The sequence below is a fragment of the Rhododendron vialii genome, chromosome 6a (assembly GCF_030253575.1).
Source record: "Rhododendron vialii isolate Sample 1 chromosome 6a, ASM3025357v1".
Lineage (NCBI taxonomy): Eukaryota > Viridiplantae > Streptophyta > Magnoliopsida > Ericales > Ericaceae > Rhododendron > Rhododendron vialii.
This window is the reverse complement of record NC_080562.1, coordinates 24,213,899-24,238,227: the sequence shown is the minus strand read 5'-3', so window position 1 is coordinate 24,238,227 and position 24,329 is coordinate 24,213,899. Positions and strand designations below refer to the sequence as shown.

At 37.5% G+C, this 24,329-nt stretch overlaps 3 protein-coding genes across 7 annotated transcripts in view; 1 reads left to right on the top strand and 2 right to left on the bottom strand.

Moving 5' to 3' along the window:
* The first annotated feature begins 1,276 nt into the window (after positions 1 to 1,276).
* Positions 1,277 to 4,668, top strand: LOC131329107 (BTB/POZ domain-containing protein At1g21780). The gene is made up of 4 exons (XM_058362185.1): positions 1,277 to 1,553; positions 1,680 to 1,825; positions 2,975 to 3,090; positions 3,887 to 4,668. Exons 1-4 carry the CDS (start codon positions 1,438 to 1,440, stop codon positions 4,490 to 4,492), a joined length of 984 nt encoding a protein of 327 aa, XP_058218168.1. The 5' UTR covers positions 1,277 to 1,437; the 3' UTR covers positions 4,493 to 4,668.
* An 810-nt stretch (positions 4,669 to 5,478) lies between these two features.
* LOC131329104 (chlorophyllide a oxygenase, chloroplastic) overlaps positions 5,479 to 24,329 on the bottom strand; it is a 47,290-nt gene continuing 28,439 nt past the window's right edge. Inside the window, exons 2-10 of one of the 2 annotated variants that reach the window (XM_058362183.1) lie at positions 11,962 to 12,073; positions 10,443 to 10,679; positions 9,548 to 9,652; positions 9,169 to 9,444; positions 8,815 to 8,962; positions 8,270 to 8,454; positions 8,038 to 8,150; positions 7,105 to 7,399; positions 5,479 to 6,077 (exon numbers count right to left, since the gene is read on the bottom strand). In XM_058362183.1, coding sequence (XP_058218166.1) covers positions 5,913 to 6,077; positions 7,105 to 7,399; positions 8,038 to 8,150; positions 8,270 to 8,454; positions 8,815 to 8,962; positions 9,169 to 9,444; positions 9,548 to 9,652; positions 10,443 to 10,679; positions 11,962 to 12,039 — 1,602 coding nt within the window. In that variant the 5' untranslated portion in view covers positions 12,040 to 12,073 and the 3' untranslated portion in view covers positions 5,479 to 5,912. Of the gene's footprint in view, positions 6,078 to 7,104; positions 7,400 to 8,037; positions 8,151 to 8,269; positions 8,455 to 8,814; positions 8,963 to 9,168; positions 9,445 to 9,547; positions 9,653 to 10,442; positions 10,680 to 11,961; positions 12,131 to 24,329 lie in introns of those variants that run through there. The other variant, XM_058362182.1, reaches the window with a different exon arrangement.
* On the bottom strand, positions 15,439 to 24,133 carry LOC131329103 (filament-like plant protein). Of its 4 annotated transcripts, none has more exons than XM_058362180.1 (5): positions 23,739 to 24,133; positions 22,856 to 23,002; positions 18,958 to 19,150; positions 17,402 to 18,651; positions 15,439 to 16,098 (listed from the first exon to the last, which is right to left on the bottom strand). In XM_058362180.1, the coding sequence occupies exons 2-5, from the start codon at positions 22,970 to 22,972 to the stop codon at positions 15,688 to 15,690; spliced, it is 1,971 nt and encodes a 656-aa protein (XP_058218163.1). In that variant the 5' UTR covers positions 22,973 to 23,002; positions 23,739 to 24,133; the 3' UTR covers positions 15,439 to 15,687. The 4 variants fall into 4 exon arrangements, with proteins under 4 accessions (XP_058218163.1, XP_058218161.1, XP_058218164.1 ...); XM_058362178.1 differs by having other exon boundaries at positions 23,716 to 24,132; XM_058362181.1 differs by lacking the exon at positions 23,739 to 24,133 and adding an exon at positions 23,583 to 23,697.

Here is a 24,329-nt window from a genome sequence, read left to right as displayed (position 1 = left end):
ATAAACAGTTTATTTCACATTTTTAAACTCAAAGATCTAAATGAAAAATAATTTTTTAATTTTTTTTGCACAGTATAAAAGATCTTGATGGAATCTATCAAATAAGATTCATATTGGTAGGAAAATTATTTACGTAAACATATTATTTTTTAGTTTAAAATTGATTTCTTAAAAAATAAGTACTTATTTAAGGTTGCGGAACGTAGCTATACACAGGGCCGGCCAAGGGTAAGCCTCGCAAGCCGGCCGGCTCGGGCAACCCCCCGGCAAGGGGCAACAAAAAAAAAAAATTTGTATGTATACAAAAAAAAAATAGAAATCCAGCAAAAAATATATTTAGGGGCATCATCCAAAAAAAAATTGTACAAATTTTGAAAAGAAAGTAAATATGTATGGTTTCCACCAACTTTAAAAAATTATGATTCTCGAGAAAATTAGGAGAGTAAAAGAGAGGTTTTTACATACCTGGGGTAAATAACAGATAAAAAGAAATTAGGAGGGCAAATTATTAAAAGAGAAAAAAATTATGATTCTCGAGAAAATTAGGAGAGTAAAAGAGAGGTTTTTACATACCTGGGGTAAATAACAGATAAAAAGAAATTAGGAGGGCAAATTATTAAAAGAGAAAATTAGTAGAGCTATCAGATAAGAAGAAAAAAAGAAAAGGGATGCTATAGCCAAAACGAGAAGGGACGGATGATGTAATTCAAGCTAAATGGACAATATAATCTTTTTTTTGTCTTTTTTTGTTGCTTGTATGTCTTTTTTTTATATACTTAACACTAGTGGGCAACGAGCTCTGTTATTTATAATAAAGATTTGCAAACAATCACACAAGGAAAAACTCGTTTGGGTCCACTATAGGTTCCACAAAAATCTAGAAAAATATCTATAAATTTTTTAATACTATTTTATGGGGCTCTGTAAAAAATCAACTCCAACGGACATCAGTAAGTGTTACTTTTGAATTCATATGGGCGAATTGAGCAGTTTCGCCCCAACGAATCCAAAAGTAATACTTACCGATTGATATTCCTTAGAGCCAATTTTTTACAAGGGCCCATAAAATAATATTCAAAAAAATTTAGATATTTTTCTAGATTTTTGTGAGACCCGTAATGAGCCCAAACACATTTTTTTTTGCGTGGTTCCCTGTAAATCTCCCTTGCGATTAGAATTTTCAAATGGAAAACCAAGCGAAAGATCGGGCTTGGACAACCCAAATGTCGGGCCGGCACTGGCTATACAACACTGTCTCCCAATTCCTAAAAGGATTAATTTTTTTTTTCCTTTCATTCTTTCAACTTTATCGAGGGGAAATGCGTCAAAAGGCTGGAAAAAGCAAGTGTAGTTTAACAGTTGTTTCTCTCACTCACTCTCTCTCTCTCTTTCTCTCTAGTTCTGTCGAGGGAGTTGCAGAGTGAGAGAGGGAGAGAGATGGCCGCCGATTCGAAAGTGGAGACAATTTCGAGATTAGCTCAGTGGAGGATCGAGAATTTCGGACCTTGCACTTACAAAAAGTCCGACCCTTTCAAGGTCGGAATATGGAATTGGTATGTATTTATGTATGTAGGTCTCTATAATGAATAGCTACTGTAACTTATTAGGGTTGAGTGAGAGAATTAGAAATTTTGTTTTGTAAATTGATTGAATGAAATAAATAATATTGATTCATTCAGGCACCTGTCGATTGAAAGGAATCGGTATCTCTACATTCGTCTGTTCCCAGAACCATCACGAGCCTCAAAAGACCATCCGCCCATCGCCAGATTTGTTCTCCGAGTCTCTAATTCAGGGGCTAACCGCAGATTCTACATCTCTCCAAGTAATGCTATGCTATGCTCTGCTACTTTTACCCCCTATCGCCATTTGTTTATTAAAAAAATAAAAAAATTACTAGTAGTCTAGTATTATCTAATCTGGTAGACTTGTTTCTGTCCGTTGCTTAATTATTTCCTATTATTACTAGATGAGTATCCAATGGCATACGGAAAAAAGACAGAACCTTTAGATTTATCTTAATTTTGTATTCTGTTGATGCAAATTGCGACCTGATCTCTGATGATTCGCTTCCAAATTGCCGTTGGATGGTCACAAAGATCGTAGCGTTCTTACACTCTATTATTGGAGGTAATTTAGAGAAATCATCCATTACATAGAACTCCTCTCACGAAGCTGCTTACCTTTACCCTGCTTGGTTGGTTAGACTATAGCGTTCCAATTTATTTCTGAAAGGTGCTGGCTGCATGTTTTTCCCTCTTTTCGTCCACTATATCGATGTAATAAAGTTAGACACTGAACATAGCATCAAACAAGTGGGGTGTTAATTGAAATTTCCTCTTAGAAGAAGTCAACTGGCCTTTTTAAATGCAATTCATTTTATTTTTCTCATTGACGTTTCCTTAAGAGTTGAGCGAACTGAGGGAGAGACAAATGATAAACATGTTAGCACATCATACTATTGCCTCTACATCTGTCAATTAGTAATCGATAACTATAGTTTTGTGGGTGGGGAAAACCTTTGGGCAGGGAACCTATCTCACAAAGTTATTGCATCAATCTGTTGTCATTCTGGGACATATTTTGCTTACGCTAGGATGTACGATATCACCCAATGTGTCAAGGTTAACTGTTATCAATCGCATGAACTTATCTGGTCTGCAAAACCATGTGTCAGGTAAGCTGGTGAAAGGTTTGTGAGTCCTTGGATTTGCGACTCAGGCTATCCATTCATTATTATATCCTCATCCCATAATTCACATGTGGAAACCAGGCCAGAACCCTAGTTTTAACTGTTGCTCACTGTTTAGGATAGGGTTTTCATTGTTTGGAATGTAAGGCTTACATTGCTAGAAGACGGGTTTAATAACTTTGCAAATTATTGCAGTACAACTTGTCAAAAGAGAGAACAAATCATTGAAGTCTCGGTGTTTATATTAGTCCACTTCTTAGAAGATATTGCTTCACATTGCAGTTCATGAGAGACTGCTCCGGACTAGCGATGACTTTGTGTGGCCTGTTGATTCCAATTTTCTTGGTCGCTTCATCATTGATGTTGAGTTTCTGGACCTGAAGATTTGCCCACTGAATGTGAGGTTTTCTCTAAATAATCATTTATTGTAATACTGCATTCAAAGTTAACTTTTTAGTAGTTTTTGTACAATGTTCTGGTGTTTTGGTTTGTGAGTCACCCTGCCGGCAAAATGCAGTGGAAACATTTCTGAGGATGCACATAATCAAAAAGGTTATGACTGAGAAGCTGATAATATATGCATCTGCGATTTTTCTCCTCTGGCGAACAACCATTAGCGTCCATTTGGATTGGTTGATTTGGAGAGGAAAAAAATTGGAGGTCTGTGTTCCCCAATCACTTGTTTGGTGTGTTGAAGAGGAAAGAAATGGAAAGCAAGGGAGGGAAATGGAGAAACAGTGGTTTTCTTAAAACCCCATTTACCAAATATGGAGACATTTAGAGGGAACATAAATTGACTCATTACCCATGTTTCATGTTAGTTGTTACCATGCTCAGCTAAAAATGAAAGAATCAAGAAGGAACGACCCAAGTTAGGGCTAATTTCTTAATATTAAGATTGGTACTTCTCATAATTTTCTCTTATGAGGCGAATCCCAACAAGATAGGATTTTCACTCTCCTTTTTCTCCTCCTTATCCAACGTAGGAGGGTAAAAAATGCAATCCTCTCTCTTCTTTTCTCTCCTAAATTGCCATGTGCCAGACAGGAATCAAATGCATTGTGCACACAGTAACTGAAAGTGATAATCTTTAATTATATTTTGCTACCAAGTATCTTTCACCCAATCCAGTGCCTATGTTAACCATGACATTATTGCCCTTACTTTCTCTTGTGCTTTCCCTGTTAACCCTAGGGTGGGGAAGCCAGCTCTATCTGGCCCACCGATGGAGCGATGCAATCTCTTGCATCCCAAAGCACTCTTCAGTGCCTCTCCCGCATGCTCGACGAGGCTATCCACGCTGATGTCACCATCAACACATCTGAGGGCACGCTGAGGGCCCACAAGGCCATACTTGCTGCAAGTTCTCCTGTATTCTCTAGCATGTTTGTGCACGATCTAAGGGAGAAAGAGTCATCAACAATTGACATAGAAGACATGTCACAGGAATCTTGCATGGCTCTTTTGAGTTACTTGTACGGAACTATAAAGCAAGAGGATTTTTGGAAACACCGGCTGGCGTTGCTCGGTGCAGCAAATAAGTACGACATTGTGAACCTGAAAGAGTCGTGTGAGGAAAGTCTATTGGAGGACATTAATTCTGGAAATGTCCTCGAGCGGTTGCAAGAAGCGTGGCTTTACCAGCTGAACAAGTTGAAAAAGGGTTGCTTGATGTACTTGTTTGATTTCGGCAAGATTTATGATGTTAGAGATGAAATTAATGACTTTTTCAGGCAGGCAGATAGGGAGCTGATGTTGGAGATGTTTCAGGAGGTGCTTACCGTTTGGAAACCAGCATAAATATTCACAGAATGGGTTGCTCGATCAAGTAATGCTAAATAACTAATGTGTGTATTTTCATAGTTTGGCGGTTTGTATATATGGCATCTAACGTTTGACGGTTTGTTGTATGTATAGTGCTATACTGGGATGATATCTGTTTGGGGGTTCGAAATGTGCTTAAAATTGCATGTTAACCTGTTTGGTATATTATATTTGGCGTTTTTATTTTTATTTTTTAAGACAACATAAACTTATGTGGTGGACAATTGTTGAAACCTGTTTTGAAGAAAAACATTGTTTCCGAATTCTCGAATACTGTTTCAACTTAAAACAAAGTCGGAAATGGAAACACTGGTGTGTTTTGTTGTCAAAATTAGTTTTGAGTTGAGCGGAACTGCTTTTTTGGGAAATGATGACTAGGGAAATGCTTGTAAATTAAGCTTCGCGTAGGATGCATTTATTAAGTAATTTCATATCTGCACGCATACTGTCGAATTTTCTATTTTCGAAGACTTCAACCCTTGATTTTTTTGTACCCATTTAAGCATTCAAAGCAACCGTTATCTTGTGCCTGGAAGTATCCTCTATATGGCTTTACTCATTGTGTGTTTTTGAGAATACAGAATCATCCCAAGTAGCCCCTAAACCTTCCAGGATTACACAGGCATCACAGATCACCCCAGTTTAAAAAAACAAGTACTAATTTACAAGCATTTCCCTAGTCGTCATTTCCCAAAGGACAAGAACAATCGAAATGCAGACAATTGAAAATAGCGCACAGAATTGTAGTGGATATTTGAAAAGGGCCGGAGAGAGTAATAAATACCCTAAAGAAATTAGTAGAAAATATTCTTTACGGAGACCATTTCCAGCTACTATATCATTTTCATTTCTTGGCAAATCCCTCTGCTTATCAATAATCCAAGCACAACCTTAGGAGCTCGGAATAAAAGTCTCTTTGAGAGTTGATGTCAACTCAATAATGGTGGTAATGATCCAAAATATAAGGAAAAGGCATTATTCTTGTTTTGAACCACGAGGGAATTGGAATCAATTGCAACCAACTTGCAGAATCTCATTCCAAGTTAAAGCGGGTGAAGCTATAATTTAACAATCTTCACCACTTCAATCATTTCATCTAGGAATCTACCGAAAGAATTGAAAGGGGGAAAAAAGAAAGACCTAAATCTGTACACAAACAATAATCGATAGTTTACTTCTCTTTATTTTACAAGGGTTTGTCCGTCGGGAACATCTCTCTTCTGCCTTGAATAAAATTACCGTTGCTGGTTAGTCACTTTACGAACTGCGTTGGGGAAGCAAGGGACAAACAAACAGCAGAACACTGTGAGGGTTGTTGAATTCTTCTATCCAACTTGCGAGCACATTGGCTTTGAGAAGAAATTAGAATCCATCCTTAAATTAGCCGCTTTTATGTTCAGTCGTTGAAAGGCAATTCCTTCTCTCCTCGGTCCACAGCATCTCTCCATACCCTGTACCTTACTCCTAGCTTATCGTATGATACTGGAATATTCCATATATTTGCCCCCTTGATCATCCGATCTTGTTGGCCAATAACAAGTCGTAGATCCTCGTTCAAAACCTGTAATGAAATCACTAATTGAAAACTGAGCTGGAATTTAGAGACGAGGGGATAAGAACTAATATTCCAACTTCCACCATTTCTCTCCCTAAGCCTGTGTTTGGATCATGAATTTGCGGAGGGACATATAGAGGAAAAGGGAAATATAATAACATAGTGACAAACTGGATTTACAGAGTGTTACTATAAATCTTGATTTCCCTTGGTAAATCACTCCAGGCCTCCACAAATCCATGATCCAAGCAGGGCTTTAGAAGAAAACACAGATCCCTTCAAGAAAATAACGAACTCAATCATGTAGCAGGAAAATGACAGCGAGAACCTTTATTGGCAATATGTGGTTTGGAACTTTGTATAGGTTAGATTTTGTAGGAAGAAACCACAGGCACAAATAGTGGTTTTTGTTAAAAGCTACTCCCTCCGTCCCATTTTTATTGTCCATTTTCGTTTTTCGTGCCGTTCTTTCAACGCTTATATCTCCCAATCTATAATGTTTTTCATAATTTTGAAAACTTTGTATTATAGATCTAATCGAGAACAATCAAACAAGATCCATATTGCATATTTTTGGAGATTCATATTGGAAGATATAAGCGTTAAAAGAACGACACGAAAAACGAAAATGGACAATAAAAATGGGACAGAGGGAGTATGATCTTGAGTAGAAGTGTAGAACATGTCGATTCATATTTTGCATGCATGTGTGCTTTTTTTAAACTCCACGTGAAGATTCAAAAGCATACATAGTTTGAAAAGAACTGAGCCTCTAGGGATTTATGAACTAAAACAAAAAAGATAGGTAAATAGAGAAGTGCACAATTGGTGGTCCGGACTCAAATCTAGTGCAGGGCATTGATTTATCTACATTAATATATATATATATATATATATATATATATATATATATATATATATATCTTTCCTGTATAAGTATAATGATGCCCTCATCAATAGGCGAATCAAACCACCCAGTATAATTAGATAACTAGACGGAAATAAGTTAACATCATGGGATGATTTTTTTTACCTTCTCCGCAAAATATCTCCATAGATACTGCATGAAAGGGATGTGCTCTAACACGGGAGCAAAATCCAGTGACATTCTGTATAATAACCTTGTCTTCTGTCTAGATGAAGGTAAGCACACATGAAGTTGGTGAAGATGTGTAGAGCACTGTTTGGTGCTCTGCCCCTCCAATTTCCCTGGCTTAGAAATCCCTATCGTCGATAACACCATACAAGGAGGTCGAAATTCCATATCTATTGGATACGGATCCCAATATCCTTGGAGACCTGATTCTGGTGTCAAGAATTTCACGAGGCTGAAAAACATGACATAGGTAACCAATATGATGAGTAACCTCTCAAGTTTGTTTGTAGTTCTACAGCTATCAAAAATAAAGAAAGAACAATAAACTACTTTGGTCTCCTTCCTCCATCTCCTTTCTGTTTGTAGATCTTCGACAGTCATGGCATTAATCAGATTAACAAACGTATTATCGTGACTAATTTTTGGAATTTTTTTTCCACAAACCAAAAGAATTAATTTTGAGTCTTTTGATTGGTGGGCACAAATATAAAAGCTACGCACAAAAAATTTTATCGGTTGACCTTGAGTAGATGTGACTACTGAAAATGGACAAAAACATATGCAAAAGAGGGAGTAATAATCTGGCATTAATACCAGGATAGTTTGATCAAGAGCTAACTAAAAAACAAGCTCATTGTTGTCTCTCCCTAATTCCTAGCTCAAGAATCCCAAGAGTGTCTTGTTATTTATTTCCAATGTAATTACTTGTGGGTGATGCAATAGTCACTCAAAAGGTTCTATCAAACCAAACCAAACCAAACCAAACCAAGCCTTGTGTCCCAATCAATTGGGGTTGGCTACTCAAAAGGTTCTATCATAATAAATATATTACTCGTATTTAGAAACAAAAAAAAAAGTAATGAAAGATACCTTGGAACGCTCCAACCCTTGGCGAAGGTGGAAGTGTGAGTAAAAGGGGCATGTGCGAGATCCAAAAGGTTGTCCAGAAGAAGCCCATGTTCCACGGGAAGTTCCATGACAATCTGAAATTCAAAAGGATATCAAATTTGAGAGATGAAATACTAAGTATGCCCATTCTCCAGATCCATGAAACATGTGCTCATTAGCAACTGAGAAAAACCCATAAGCATTTGCGACATACCTCGGCGTGTATTTTAAATCCTGGAGGAGGTTGTAAAGAAGGAATGGTGGCTGTTGGAGGGTCATTGCCAGGCCAAATCCATATCATTCCCTCTTGCTCAAGGCATGGTAATGCTCTTATCTTCACATTAAGTAACTTTGTAGATGGCATTTTCTCACACTTTCCATCTGTCGAGTATTCCCAACCTGAAATTTTCATCCACGAAACCTTAAAAGAATTAGTACTATACAATCCATTTTGCTTATGTTAATAAGAATAGTAGTACAAATTTTTATTGTCACAAAAACAGAATCCTCATTTTTATGAATATAAAACGTAGCCGTCTTCTTTCCTTATTCTGTATTTGTCCAATAGTCAGTTTTAAGAGATGTCTCCCAGTTAAGGATATAAAATCTAGATCTATCCTATAAGTCGATATAGTACTCTATAAGTCGATATACATATTAATGATCTAACAAACTTCACAAACATTCTTTCCCTATTCTGTATTTGTCCAATATACTCCATAAACATTGGATGATTGCTCCTTCTTTTTCAGTACTCACCATGATAAGGACATTGGATGCGACCCTCATTTATTGAACCAAGGTGAAGAGGACATGCTCTATGTGCACAAGTGTTCTGGACACATCCAGGTTCGCCATCTTTTCCACGGAAGATAACCCAAGGTTCCTCAAAGCAATCAATTGGGACCTGAAACATAAAATCAACAGGTCAAATGTAAAGAAGAAAGCAACTGATCCAGATTTTTGGTAATAGGTAATGCTACTAGATTAATTTACTTTGTTTCTCTATGAAATGAAATATCCACACAATATTCAACATTTCATAGTGACATGAAATGGAGAATGAGCCTAATCAACAAAATTCAAACACCAAAGTTTAGAGAACTGCCGTACCATGGTGTCATCCATAAGGTCGGCAGTGAAAGCAACGGGGTACCAAAAGTTCTTCATACGGGAATGATAAGGTGGAACAGGGCCAGAGACATTCAGAGCCTTTCGGGATGGCTTATTTGTTGTGGTACCCAGAGTTTCTGTTGAAGTACTGGCTGAAGAGGATGTGTGCTCCAATTCTGTTGTTGTTTGGTCTTGTAACAATTTATCACTAACCAATGCTTCCATATAAGCAAGCTTATCTAAAGCAGTGGAAACCCTTGCTTCAGATATATGAACCTGTCATATTGACGAAAAATGGCTGTTATATTAATGTTGGACCTACTAAACCGTTTCACATCTTGTCAAAGTTTTTGATCTCATCACTGGACAATTCCAAAACCTGTCTGTGTGCTTGTGCAAGCTCTTCTTGCAACTCTGCGAGCTCCTTCTTCACGGTGCCAATGGATTTGTATTCACGTGCCAGAGGATTCAATACTTCAACAACCTAGAATTAGATCCATCCGAATGTGAGAAATACATGAAATAACAATAAAAACTCGAAAACTATCATCCTGTTGTGCTTGTGATAGCCTGATTAGTTGAAGAATATAGGCCCATGGCTTCGCGAATACAACTAGCCTGATTAGTGCTGGACTCCAGGCCCATGTTATCGCGAAGCAAACTCTGCGGCGAGTTGGCAGGGAGGGTTGCCCCTGTGCCCGAAGGTGGGGCTCACAGGGCAGTCTGGCAAAATATATTTTGAGTTCTCTGTATTTGAGATTTGTTGAATCAAAACCCTCACATACACATAGGTGGCTACCCTAGCAGCCATATTGTAAATCTTCTTCCCCATTCAAGAACATCATGTGAGCCGTGGATAAATCATTTTTTTCCGAACAACATATATCTATGCTGTGCTTTATAATCATGTGATTGCTAGCTTATTGATGATCATACTACTGTGAGTGTTTCGATTGTTGCCCGAATCATCTAACGACATATATGTTGCCCGAATCATCTGAGGAATACACAAATGGAGACCGCAGACAAGGGGCTTGCTGCCCTATGGTGAGACCTTCGTTTTGATTGCTTTCCCGTTATCTTCATTTTTGGTTTTCATGTTACCAGAAACAAAACTAAAAGAAGTTAAAAAGACTCATTTATTTTTGATCGGTTTTAATCTCTCTACGAAAAGTTGCTTTCAAAACATGAAAGCCTACAAAATGCAACAAGATATTAACAAATGATAAGATAATAATCTTAAGATTAAACTCTCATATTGATGAAATAGAGACCTTCTCATGGAGGAGCATGATTGTAAGTAGATCTTGTCGAGCCCGCCAATCGCAATACTGTATATCGAATCTGGCCACTTCTAGGGCTTGATTAACATCCAAAAACTTCCCTTTACACTGGGGGAATTTGGACCTCGGATCTTCCACATCAAAGAGTGCACCCCATGTCTTCTTCTTGTTCACTAATACACTTTCTTCCCCAAATAGAGCGAACACCTGAAACCGTGCACTAACACCCTGAAATGACAGCCACCCACTAAGATATCAGCTGCAAACTGGACTTACAAAAGTCAAGGCGACTTATTTTTTTCCGAATTTAAGCATGTACTCGGCATGAATTCAGCCAATGAAGTAGCCATATATCATCCTTTCTTGAGATAAATTATGCAATATGATCTACAACTCCATTTGGATAGAGGTGGATTCTCAAATGAAGGGATTTGGCACTCAATTTCACAAATTATGCAAGAGCTATATGTGGTTTTTGAAACTACAGTGGAAGATAAATCAGATGTAGAAGGTATTTACTTTATTGGGATTCTTGTGTAGCTGCAATTTGAATCATGAATGATATCACTACTATAATTATTGTTTCAAATCAATCATGATAAAACTCTCGAACTCAATGTCGAAACCCATACATGAACAATCAAATCTAAATACTGAAAGTCGGATCCTTACATTTGCAATCCACAGAATAACTCAAGGTGGTGTGCGTAAGCTGGCCCACGTTAATCAACTACTTGTATCTACTCTCTTTCGTCTTTCTTTTGTCTCTCAACTTATGTCTTCTCCGTACCTTAGAATCTTAAACCACCAAGACACAAAAGGCCCAAAATTCAAGAAAAAAAAATTACGTTGAAAGAACGCTGAGTCTCATTTTAATTGATTGGTAAACTATTTTTGTTATATGCTGATGGATGATTACCGTTAGAACATGTGAATTATTTTGGAGATATTACGGATGATTAACATTAGATCACGTACACCTTTTCGAATGTTAAATATAACATTTATTATAAGTGGTTGATCTATTCAATTTTCGCCACCCCCAAACCCAAACTTGAATCCTTGCTCCGCCCTTGCTGGCCTGAACACCTGAGTTATCGAAAGGAGCTAGCCTTGGTTAACTATCAAGTCAAGAACTCAAGTAAATTTTTGTTTACTCTCGGTAGATGCCCACAGTTTCCCTACAAACAAGTACTGTACTACTATATGATTTCTCTCTAGAGGTAGTCAGGTAGAGCTACATTCTAATTAAGCAACAATCCCGGAAATAATATAGCAAAATACGCCGGCCAGTACCATGGAAAATTAGAGGGCACCCAGATTATAGTCAAAAGTAACTTAGTGACACGATACCTTAAAACTTAGCAGTACTAAAAAAAGGAAAAACTCAATCACCTTAACACTACGACAAACCAACTTTACTTATCCCTTTAATTTCCTCTAGAATAAGCTCATACCAAAGGTAAATTCAGCAGATGAAATTAAGATAAGGTCATATAAAAAGCCATACCTTTCTGTTGCTAAATCTGGAGGATCGTGAGAGAGATGAAGGAAGAGAGAGAATCGCAGCTGTAGCAACGGCAGCCATGGCGTTCAAAGGTGAGACGAAGTCCCTCGAGAGGGTGAGAGAGAGAGAGAGAGAGAGAATTGTGTTACATTTTAAGAGTGAGAGATTATTTTTAATTTTGTACCCCCCAGAAAATGGTTTATTTCTGTTTCGGGGATTTCACGTTGATAAGAAGAGGTTGGTGTTTCCCGCGATCTAAGGTGGCCAACCAGATGTTGACAAGTGGAAGGGAGTGGGGCTCGCGTGTTTTGGAACGTGGCATGCTGTTCTTCCACACATGCTACCTGTTGTTTTTTTTTTTTTTTTTTTCTAGAGTGAGAGAGAAGGTATAGTATAGTATAGTGGAGTATATGCTTTCTTCCTCTGAGTCTGATTCATCCTCAGTCTCTTTGGGTGGGTGCTTGCTTTCCATACCTGGATCGCCAACTAGGATGGACAAGATATCTTCTCTATCTGTTTTGTGATTTTCCTATCTTGTTCTTATTACTCTAGTAGTAGTATTATTATTACTCCAACTAACTAAATTCAAAAGCTAAAGAGAAATACTAGTGTACTGTTTTGGGGATGGGAGAAGAAAAATACAGTAAAATAAAACTATGATATATTACCAAAATTCTAACTCTACACTTATTTATACATCCACACTTACAATAGAGGTGGGTCCCACACACATTGGGTGTGTAGTGTGTGCGGGATCCACCCCTATTGTGAGCGTGAGTGTGTAATTGGATGTGTAAATGAGTGTGGTGGTAGAATGATTGGATATATGAACGCACCTAGGGCCGGCCCAAGGATTTTTAGTACCCAGGGCCTAATTAAAAAAATGTGTTTTTAAAAAATTAGTACTTAACAATTTTTACAGCAACAATCATAATACAAGAAAGTCAAACCAGTATAATGTTCTACTAATCATTACATACGAATACAAAATACAAAATCTCCAAATATGCAAATACATATTATCTCAAAAACGCATGAGTATCACTTGAATATTACTCGTATTGCATTTCTGGAAGCAAAAGTATCAATTAAATTTGTATAATCCACCTCTTTCACTAAGTCATTTTCAATTGATAACATGGATAACCCATTTAGTCTTTCTCGTGACATGGTTGATCGAAGGTAATTTTTGATCAATTTCAACTTTGAGAAGTTTCTTTCTCCCGTGGCAACACTAATCGGTATAGTCAACTTGAGGTGGTGTTATTTGGTGGTTTGAGGGAAATGATTTTGGAAATTTAGTGGATTGGGCACTTGGGCTGGGTTATGGGATGGTGAGTTGGGCACTTGGGCTTACGAGAATGTGGGTTGTGCTAACTCATTACCTTCAATTGGGTTTTTTTTTTCCTTCATTCTATTGGGCTTAGAAATAGTCCTACTCAAACCCAAGTAGTAAAAATATTAGAGTGCCTCTAAAATTTGAGATATTGTTAAGTACTTGAGTTTATAGAGCAAAACTGTTTAACTGTGCAGTTTCGCTCATACGAATCCAAAAATAATATTTAGAGATATTTGTTGGAGCTGATTTTTAACGTGGCACCATAAAATATTATTTTAAAATTTATAGACTTTTTTTTTGTATTTTTGTGAGACTTATAGTGAACTTCCAAAAAAAAGTAGTAGATGATGTAAAAGAGGTAAAGTGCACTTTACACCCCGCGCTTTACATTTGGATGTCTCTTGTCATCCTATACGTACGTTTAATTTGAACAGCCTAGCCCAAACACTTTGAGCCAAGTGGCAATCTCCCTGGGATGACAATGGTGCGATTGATTCAGTTAACGGTAAAACCGAAAACATAACCGGAACATAAAATCATAACCAAAATCATGGTTATCAGTTCGGTTCGGTTTTACACTGAAACCAGTGGTCAACATTTTTAATAGAGTTAAAGACACTACATATCCAACAAAATATCCACACAAAAAAAAGACAATAAATTAATACACTGTAAGTTCAAAGAAAAGTCAACCAAACCACTATTGTTATCCAAAAAGAGAAATCGTCTTAAGATTGTAGGAAAAACAATGCGAAAAACAAAAATACACAATTTATTGATTTCTAAAATTGAAAAATATGAACATAAATTATAGTGTATAAGTTGACAAAATATAAACTCTAAAAGAACAGAGAAGCAAACCGAGGCCCATGTTCCATAAGGTGCCCTTAACACGAATTCACCACCTCACCAGTGCTAGAGGTTGTATCGGTGTTTATCTTTTCGGGTTGACTCGGTCTCACTCAGCCGCAGGAGCACCGCCTTTGATTGTCCGTCGAACGAACTTGTGATTGTACTCTCCCTTAAAATGAAGAAGTATTGCAGAAGAAGGAGAAGCTCTTGTTGGTGCGTTGAGACTAGGCAAAAACACCCATTTTATAGCCAGAGGAGCCTTTGAAAGTAATACTCCCTCTGTCCCTAAAAAAGTATCCGGCGCGCAAAACTAGGCCTTCAAAAAGATGCATTTGCTTCGTTAAAAAAATCAATTTTTTTTTACAAATCAATAGATAGCAATGAGTTCTATTAAAATGATCTTTCTGTCTACCAGCCCTTACTCTTTTGATCATAACTTTCTGTGTGCTTTGAATCGTGATGTGATTTTGGTGTCATTAGAAAGCTGACTTCAAGACCTCGAAATCGATATATAATTTGCATATTTTCGATTTTGGATGAAGAAGTTATGACCGTTTGAAGTTATGACCGTTTGAATTTCCGTTAGTTTGAGGAGGTTAAATGCCAAAAAACAAAGTTAGAAGGGGGTAAGTGTATGCGAGGCATAGTTAGAGGGGGGTAACTATAATTTCCCCAAAAACTAATACAGCTACTCCCTCCATCCCCTTTTTAAAGTTCAATATTCCATTTTAGACTGTCCCTTAATAACTGTCCATTTTGTAAAGTTAGTGAGTAAAAGTTGATATATTTTTCATTTTGCCCCTAAAAGTAAATTTCATTTTGAAAAGTTAGTGAGTAAAAGCATAATGACGACGTCTCCATGAGGGTATTAATTAATTGTGGATTTTATTCTATGCATTCAACCATCCACTTTGATAGACAATTTCTCATTTATCGCTCAATGAAATTTGTTCGTTATTTATCGGTTTGTGCTGTGTTTGAATGAGTTTTTGAGAAATTTTATAGGGTCCTGAGTAGAGAAAAAAATGAGAGTAATAATTAAAGAGAAATAAAGAGAAAAAATGAGAATAATAATTGAAGATAGAGGTAAATAATAATTTGAAATACAGGTAATAAGTGTTTTTGAAGTTGAGAATTTTTTTTCAAAAAACAATTCAAACAAAGCATTTAACTCCTTAGCAGCGAGTATCAAACCCACTTGAACCAACGATGTTTGGTCCTACTATAATTTTTGGGTCAAAACCCACCAAATACTCTAGTCGAATTCCATTGAGAAATCCTAGAAATAAAGAAAATTTACTTCAAAAGTACCTTGAAAAAAGCAATCCGTGATTAAAAATCACTTTATGACTGGGTCACACATATCAAAATGAATCTCAATCACTAGTTGCTTTTTTTGAAATACTTTCAAGAAAAGCTTTCTTTGTCCCTAGCATTTTCCTTTCCAATTAAGCAGCATTTAATCGGCTTCAATCAATTATACAACACAAGAATCCGTGGAATTCCTTTTCTCTGTTTCTGCTAATATCCTCAATTGCCTATGCTTTGTGGTTTTCAAGTTTAATTCCACTCTTACTTCGCGAGAACAACTTTCCGAAACCGTTTTGGCTCTTAGCAGAGCTGACATGATTTAACGACACCGACGACAAAGTTGACGATGATGAAGAAACCGATGATGTTTCACCATTACCATTGACTGAAGGACCGGAGTTCTCCAAAGCCATTTTCGAAGGATTTGAGTCACTCTTAGGTGTAAAAGTGTCATTAGAATGCAACTTCCATAGCTCACTGGCTCCGTTAACCGAAGATCCTCCTCCAGAGAAGCCTGGTAGATTGGCAGTGTCCGTAAGGAAATCTTCCAGTGTTGCAAGAGATTGGAGCTGCCTCCCCAGAGATGCTATCGTTTTTTGGCACTCTGCAAGTTTCCCTGCTGCTCCATCGAGGTCATCCTGCAGTAGACGAGATTTTGATATATACGAATACGGAAACAAACATTCTGTCAGTGGTAATAAGACATAAAATAGAATTCAATACCCTTTGTGAAATAGTAAGGGTAGCAGCAATTGATAATAAGTAGAAGAAGAGCAGACAATGATGGTAGAATTCAAACCATTTGTGAAATGGTAGGAGTAGAACTAACAGAGAATAAGCTGAGAGAGAACGAATAAGAGTGTGCTTGTCAAAACATTTTACATTTTACGAAGTTGATTCCAGAAACAAGAATCCTAAAGCATCAAATTTGATGCTTTTCGTTACCAGATTTTAAAAAGTGTTTTGGTGCAGAAACTTGGCAAACACAATGGTCACAGTTTTGGGGGCACCAGGAAATTGAACCGGCAGCCCTAAAGTTACTGCAAACACTCAAAATAATGACTTGGTCATGTCCAGCAAACAATGTAGACTGGTAGATGCAATCTTAAAAATGAAGGATAAAATCACTCTAAAATGGAAATGGTAGAGGAAAAGGAATTCCTAAATAGACATTCCATGTAATGTTACAAAATAATATTCACTTCGTCCCAATTGTTTGTCCATTTTAGAAAATTAATCTAATCATTGCACTTTCCAAACTTGAGCTTTCAAAAAATGCCATTCATTTCAAGAGAAAAGGGCAAAATGGATAAACAATTTGGATATCGAAATGAAAAAATGGCCAACCAAAATGGCATCAAGGAATGTGATTTTTGCTAATATTAATTGAGGATATAGCTCTTGCCATATTGGGGATGGTAGATGTGAAAGCATCTAAGTCATTTGGTAATGAGTGGAGAAGCCACCCAGGCTCATATACTAGTTTTAGGAGGAGATAATTAATCAATGTGGGACAAATTCTAACTCTTTCCCGCACATCTGACCCCCGACTTGCACGTGGAGAGGTAAACAAACGATCCATAAAACGAATCACAACAAACAACCCCTCATGACACAACCAAGGGGAAACAAATTCTCCGAAATCCTAACTCTAATACCATGTGAAAGCATCTAACTCAAAGCCAATTGACAATGAGTGGAGAGGCCACACAAGCTCATATACTAGTTTTAGGAGGAAATAATTAACCGATGTGGGACAAACTCAACAATAGAAAAGAATTCATGTAGCCGAATGAGATGTGATGCCTAGTTTTGGTTTGTTTGGTTTAAAGCAGGTATAGTCCTCTGCATCAACTGTTCACATGCTTAAAAACTACGACAAAAAATATTTATATATGTATTGCAAGAGACAAGACACTAAAGCAGAAAAAGCCAACTGACCTGGGTTACTTTAGGTTTGCTATTTGAAATAGCAATCTGCTGGATTTCAATTTCTTGAGATTTCCTTGTTAACTCATCCACTAATTCTCGGCACTTTACAGCTGTTTCTACTGCCAAACTCCGCTCCTTTTCAACCTCTTCTTTAAGCGACTCAACCTTTGAAATCATAGTCCTTGCCTCCACATCCATACCAATTAGCTGAAACTCAAGCAGTTCCTTTGACTCGTTCACCACAGTTAGTTCCTTCTGCAACTCCTCCAACCTCATTTCAGCTTCCTTAAACTGCCCCTGAGATGCCTCCAAAGAACCTTGGCATTCACTTAAACTTTTCTCCAGTTCTGCTTTCTCGACTTCTATTTGCATTAACTTCTCCTCCAATTCACCAACACGGTTACTCATTACTTCAAGTTCAGCTATAAGGGGGCTTTCTTCAGTAATAATTTGATGGGTATCAGAAACTGAGTCAGGGCAATGGGCCTCAGAATTGGCCTCAGGTAGTGAAGCAAGTCGCTCCATTTCCAGAAAATCATCCATTATTTCGATATCAAGAGGACTCGAAATACTTTTTCTGACAATATTTTTCTCGTTCTTAAATTGATCAAGCTCAGTAATTAGAGCTGATGCCCATGAATTCCCAATTTCTAACCCATTTAGCCTTTCCCCACTATCCGACTGACTATCTGTCAGAGACTCTACACAAATTGAGGAAGCAGAAAGAGATTTTTGATCGTTACCCAAAGAGGATTTCCCTTTAGCCACCGCTTGAAGCCTTCTGCACTCAGCCTCAAGCTTTGCCACCTTCTTAATACTTTCCAAATGCTGCTTGCTAGCAGTTTCTGCTGCTTCGGCACTCAAGTCTCTCTCAATCGTCCTGATTTCCAATTCCTCGGATCGAGAAATAATCTCACACGTGAGAGCTGAGTTCTCTTTCTCCAAATATTCGATCTTCATGTGTAGATCAGGATCAATGGAAGGTGGAGATTGGCATTTGGCAGCTTCTAATTGGGTCTGGAATTGGAAAATCTGATTTTGGAGAGCGATTTTTGTGGTTTCCCATTCACGGGTTTTTCCCAACACAGCTTCATGAATCTTTTGCTTCTGCTCCTCTTTTCCTTGCCTAAGCTGCCTAACACATTCCTTGAGAGCTCTATCAAGATGGCTCACGCGATCTTCGAGGACTGAATTTTGCTGAACTTCGGACTCAAGTTGCTGTTTTAAAACTGCCACCTCGTTTTCTGCCTTTTCCCACCCTGATATTTGGAGTGAAAAAAGAGAGGAAGGCAATGAAAAAAAATAAAAATCTGGTCCAAGAGAGGAAGAACAAAGCAAGGAGGAAGTCCAACTGAAAAAAAAATTAGGGAAACCTATCCAGCTTCACGTCAAATTTATCCACAAACACGGGATTCTATGACACCCCTTTGTTACTTTGTAAAATGAGTGCATTATGAAGTTATCCCATAAGCAATGCTATAAAGACTGAAATAGTCCTAATTCGCAGAGGGAGGTGTTCTGTCAACGGATATTTCAAGGAATTTACCATAAGTATGACTATATACCTGCTACAGCTTCTTCAGCCACCTTGGCATGCTGCTTAACCAAGTCTTCTTTGGCACTAACATTTGCAAGAGCAGCTGATAGTTTCTCTGTCAAGACCTTGAGACTGTCATTGATTTCTTTACCAGTGACTGCAGGTTTTGATATGACTTCTGGTGAGTGCGAATTATGATTGGGTGATGCATTTAGTGGCTCCTGTTTCAACAATTAAGTGATTACATGAGGGAATGATAAACATGAACAGAAAAAAATTGAAGCGACAACAGTGCAAGTCATTATATTGAGCATCACACCTTTGGAACTATTGGGCTGCAAATCAGCCGAGCCATAGTTGACCCTGGAATAGCTCAAGGCATGTGTATTCAAAGTTTAACTACCTTTGTTTTAAGGGTGTTTTGGAACAATATCAGTAAGACGAAAAATAGCCCAAATACTTGAGTCAAAACACAACGATTGAAAAGTTCCAACGTCCCAGAGGGGAACATTTTCCTCAAAATTTGAAGAATTCAAGCCGAAGAAGAAAGCTAATACATAGATCTAATGCTAAAAAAGCTAATCTATATGCACTATCAAGTCAGATTTTGTAGGTTCATATATGTGCATGTCGCAACAGTGTCAATATACTCCAATGGCGGAAGAATATGACGAGCTGAGCTGGTTTGTGTTCAAGCATTGCTTATTAATTAGCTCAAAACTGAAGGTGAAGCTTGGCCCCTTCGCAAAATCAACAAATAGAAATCAGCTTGTCACAAACTAAATACGAGCCACTCCATGAGCGACGCTGTTTATATATGGAGCTCTATGCTCCCACATACTAATGAAGCTCTGCCTCAATGAAAAATAACTGAAAACAATATTGTGAAGACTCATGCCAGAGGTAACGAGGTTTTATCAAACCTGATGTCTCTTTGGGGTTCTGCAAAGAGGCCCTTGGAAACATTTTAGATACAGAGTTGCTTTGCTTAACTCAAATATATTAACCCGATTTAAGCAACAGCTAGAGATAGGGGAAAAGGATGCATGAAAACGACCTTGGGAAACATCTGCAATATTGTTTGGCACATGGATGTGCTTGGGGGTGATATTTATTACATGGACTGGCAAACTGAATTAATTACTAATATTTTCAGCACAAAAGAAAACATAATGTCTTCTTCTAAAATAAATTTCCTTAGAGAATATTGGCCAACTATAATCAAATGACTCTCCTCTGTTAAGAAACAGTGTCGCCCAAATAATTTCCTTAGCAAATGTAAGCCTGATTTGAATACTGTCTCCTTTGTAAGAAAAACATCAATAAGTTGCAAGCTAGGTGACTAACATGCATGACATGTATTGTGAATCCAGGAGATTTTCATATGATGCAGGATAGAAAAAAAAAATGGAGCAGGTTTCTATCATTTTCCACCAGTAGTTTGCCTCTCCTTGGAGCTGATAGGTTGACAGCGCCATCTTATCCCCATCATTTTGCACATCGAGTGTCTTGAGGATTTTCTTAATTTGTTCCAGCCAGGCCTCTGCAACAGCTGGGTTTGGTTCGCCATTAAACGCAGGGGGGCGTCTCTGAACTCATTTAACCATTGGCTACGGTCCCATGGTCTGTGTGGGACTAGTTGAGGTTGGTGCAAGGGAGTTGCAGCAGCAGCAATTGCTCGCAAGAGTTGAGCAATCTCACCGATGGTGCTTCATAGGTGCCTTCTATCTTCATTGATGGGCGATGCACTGATGGTGTACTTAAAGATATACCAATCTACCCATGGCTTTATAGGAGGAAGTAAGAACTTCTCTTAGTATTGGCTAGACTACAGCTGCACTGTGTGCAACCATTCTGTTTATCGATGTCCCTATGCACTTCACTCAGCACTTTACACGATAAAATTTCGTTGCAAGAACAGCGTAGAGAGACCACACTAACCATCCTATAGGAAGCATGGTCCAAAAAGTATATGCTCCATAACTTAATGGTCACTACACAGAATGGCCAAAGAGGTAAGGAGAGCAGTTCGTCTTAATTGTGAACTCTCTGGAAACCAATAAAGGTAATCTCCGATAGGCCTCCAAATTAGAACCCTCCATCTTGACAAATAGGGTTAAGGAGGAAGGGAAAAAAATAGGGCAAAGTCCATTTTGACTTCCTGTGGTTATCTTGTGCGGATACACTCCTCATGGTTTAAAACTGACCACATAACCTACCTGTGTTTTTTAAAATGTGCAGATATACCCCCTGCCGTCATGTTTTCCATCCATATTAACAAACACAACATTAAAAGACCGAATACCCTCATCATGTCCCTTGATTCTTCTTCTTTTTTAAATCTAACCACAACATCCCCTATACTAAAAATTGAATCCAAACCGTTGATACTGTAAATTTTGACGAGTACTACATCTATGCCAAAATTCAAGTCAATAAATAAATGAAAAGCTCATGGTCGAATCGATTTTGTTATGAAATTAAAATTTCAAATTTGAATTTACTAAAATTAGATCATTGGGTTATTGATACTTGATCGAAATGATTTTTAACAGAGATATCACCTTGTTTGGTTCAAATTTTTGAAAGTTATTTTTGATGTAATGAGTGGAGAGAGATAGAGAGAAAATGTATTGAGAAATGTGTAGAGAGAAAAATGAGATGATATGAGAGTTGAACCAAACAAGGTGACGTCTACTCTATTCTTTATTTAATACATTATGAACGACTCAGATTACATTCTAGAGGCGTGTGAGATACACCTCCGTTAATATGGATGGAAAACATGACGGCATGGGGTATATCCGCACATTTTCAAAACCACAGGTAAGTTATGTGGTCAGTTTTGAACCATGAGGGGGGTATCCGCACATGGCGATAACCACAGGGGGTGAAAATAGACTTTGCCCAAAAAAATATCCTTGAGCATATCATTTGAAAGGGATTGAATCTGACAAGTCCATTATCAAAAGCATGAGACGGATATAGTTGAGTGACTGAAATGCGTAATGCAATCAAAGACGACCCACTAGGACAGCAGCAGCCTAACTCAAAATGCTAAACCTAAATTCAAAGAAGCAATAAAAGGAAGCATTCAACTTTAGTCTATGAGATTTTTTCCATCCCTGCTCCTAAGACACCATTGTGAAAATTAGATGTAAAATGATGCAACAACGATATCGGCTAATGGCAAGATTACTTCTTAATGGACATATTTTTAAGCTCCATATCCCCAGACCCGTCAAGCACAAATCTAAATCAACATCGTTTGGCTTTAAAAAGAAAAATATAACACCAAATAAATAAATTCAATAGTGACAAGTGGCGATGAAACTTTTTTTCGCTAACCAAATAGCTACAATTTGATAGAGCACTTGAATTTGCACCCCCAAACAAGTAATCAATCTCTACCTAAATTGATGATGGGAAAGAAAGTTTCCAATTATTCTCCACCCAATGCTGAAAAAAAAGAACCAAACAGTTTTTCCTGTTAAAAAATTGTTCCATTTCAACCATTGAATTTTCTTGTAAAACAGCAACTTGGCATTTATCTAAAGGATCTTTCTCCTGTGTTTGCAACAGATACTTGCTATGATTAAAAGTAGCTGAAATTCCTTGAAAAGCTTAAAGCCCAAGGAAAAAAGAACATGATTAAGTAGCCCAAGGTTGGCAACACATGAGGGGGTATGTTGACGACAATAAATAAAGTACCCCTCTCTAAAAGCTTTTGGGTGAGTGAACAGTTAATAATTTAGCAAAGTGTTCTCCAACTACAGGAACAAAGATAAAATGAATTCTAAAAAGGCAGATTTGGGCAATTCACACCAACGTGAAGTTGGAGCCCAAGGTTTCAATAAGTCAAGCACTCTAAAGGCCAAAATTCGTACTCATTTAGTAATGTTGTAGATAACAGATCATTAACGAACCTGGTCATCAGAGTGCGAAGATACTGATTCTGAACTTTCTGTTTCTCCAGGACTTTTCTCAGAAGACTTCCTCTTCCACAACCATTTTCTTTTTTCCATGTCAGTGTTATGTAACATCAAACTCCCAATATCACATTAGGAGTTCATCTGCACAGAAAGGAAGATCATTATTCAAAAGAAAAAAAAATACTCAAACCAACAATGAAGCTGTTCTGAAGCTAAAATCATAGAAGCGCCAAAAATAGATATCCTAAACCAGTCGTGTTCTGCAATGAGCTTCATACTAGGAATGGAACTGGAAAATAAACCCTACGAAAGCACAAATGTCATTATTTATCTTAGGAATTCGACAATAAGGTTTACTTAGCTTATGATATTCACAGCTTTTCTTAAAATCCAATACCAAAAAATGAACAGTGATAAATTGAGAGGAAAAATTAAAAGAAAGCCAGATACATGTACAGTTGACGAAGGGGATTTACTAGCTCCAATTAATATAGAATACCCCAGACGAAATCAGAAGCACCCACTAAAACTTCACTGGAACCGAAATAATGGGGACATTCCCATCTGATTATAACGAACCAAATCTTCCCAAACCCTTACATATACCCAAAACACCAAAGTAATGACCTATATAACAGTGGAACGTCCACAAAACAAAGGACCTTGAATTGAAGATCACTGAAAACCAAAACCAAATGCAAAAAGATCCAAAGCCATATACCCGTCAAAGTTATCAGGCCGAACCTTCTTGCACATTCAACATGGTGAGAAGAACATAGATAACAGATACTATATGCATTATATCTGTGAAAAAGATTAGAAGTAACGAGAGATACAGTGGGAAAGAAACAAACCCAAATGGCAGAAATCATTATACCTTTGACTGGAGACCAAAACCATCACACAGAGATCAGAGATTCAGAAGGGAAACCCTGTAATAAATGTGAAAACAAGTTCCGATTCCAACCACTAAAAAGAAAAAAAAAAAAAGATATAGAAACCAAGTCTGCTAAGATCTGTGGAATGTCAGCTCAAATTGCAGGTAACAACCCCACAAGTAGGATTTGGAAATCCTGCTGTGCAGGATGAGAAGGGTTTTTATTTAGAAATTTGTTTATTTTCATATATTTTTCCCATCGAAAGGAGCTGGAGAGCATGTGATGGTTAATGGGAAGCATTGAAAATGATAAGAGTGGGACTTTTAATACTCCAGTACTCCACTTTTTCAGCTTTTTGTATTTTGAACTTTTTTAATGCCCATTAATGTTTTTCAAAATTAGGCAGTTCTAATTCCCGCCCATTGATGATGAAAGAGATCCTGTTTATTTATACTGGAACAGTTCTCAATTTCTATGTGTTGTACAACCCTAGGTCATACTCATACACTTGTATTTGTATCTGGTGTTTTCAAATTTCAATGGACTCCCTTGATGTTGTACCCTACTCGTATTGTCGACCTCCAAAAACA

What these genes read in the sequence shown, in the direction of transcription:
- LOC131329103 (XM_058362180.1), bottom strand. Translation starts at nt 22,972, where the DNA reads ATGTTACATAACACTGACATGGAAAAAAGAAAATGGTTGTGGAAGAGG. An exon ending in CTTCGCACTCTGATGACCAG is followed by an intron (nt 19,151 to 22,855) that starts GTTCGTTAATGA and finishes TTGTTGAAACAG; the next exon opens with GAGCCACTAAATGCATCACC. An exon ending in GCAAACCTAAAGTAACCCAG is followed by an intron (nt 16,099 to 17,401) that starts GTCAGTTGGCTT and finishes CGTCTACTGCAG; the next exon opens with GATGACCTCGATGGAGCAGC.
- LOC131329107 (XM_058362185.1), top strand. Translation starts at nt 1,438, where the DNA reads ATGGCCGCCGATTCGAAAGTGGAGACAATTTCGAGATTAGCTCAGTGG. An exon ending in AAGGTCGGAATATGGAATTG is followed by an intron (nt 1,554 to 1,679) that starts GTATGTATTTAT and finishes TGATTCATTCAG; the next exon opens with GCACCTGTCGATTGAAAGGA. An exon ending in CAGATTCTACATCTCTCCAA is followed by an intron (nt 1,826 to 2,974) that starts GTAATGCTATGC and finishes TTCACATTGCAG; the next exon opens with TTCATGAGAGACTGCTCCGG.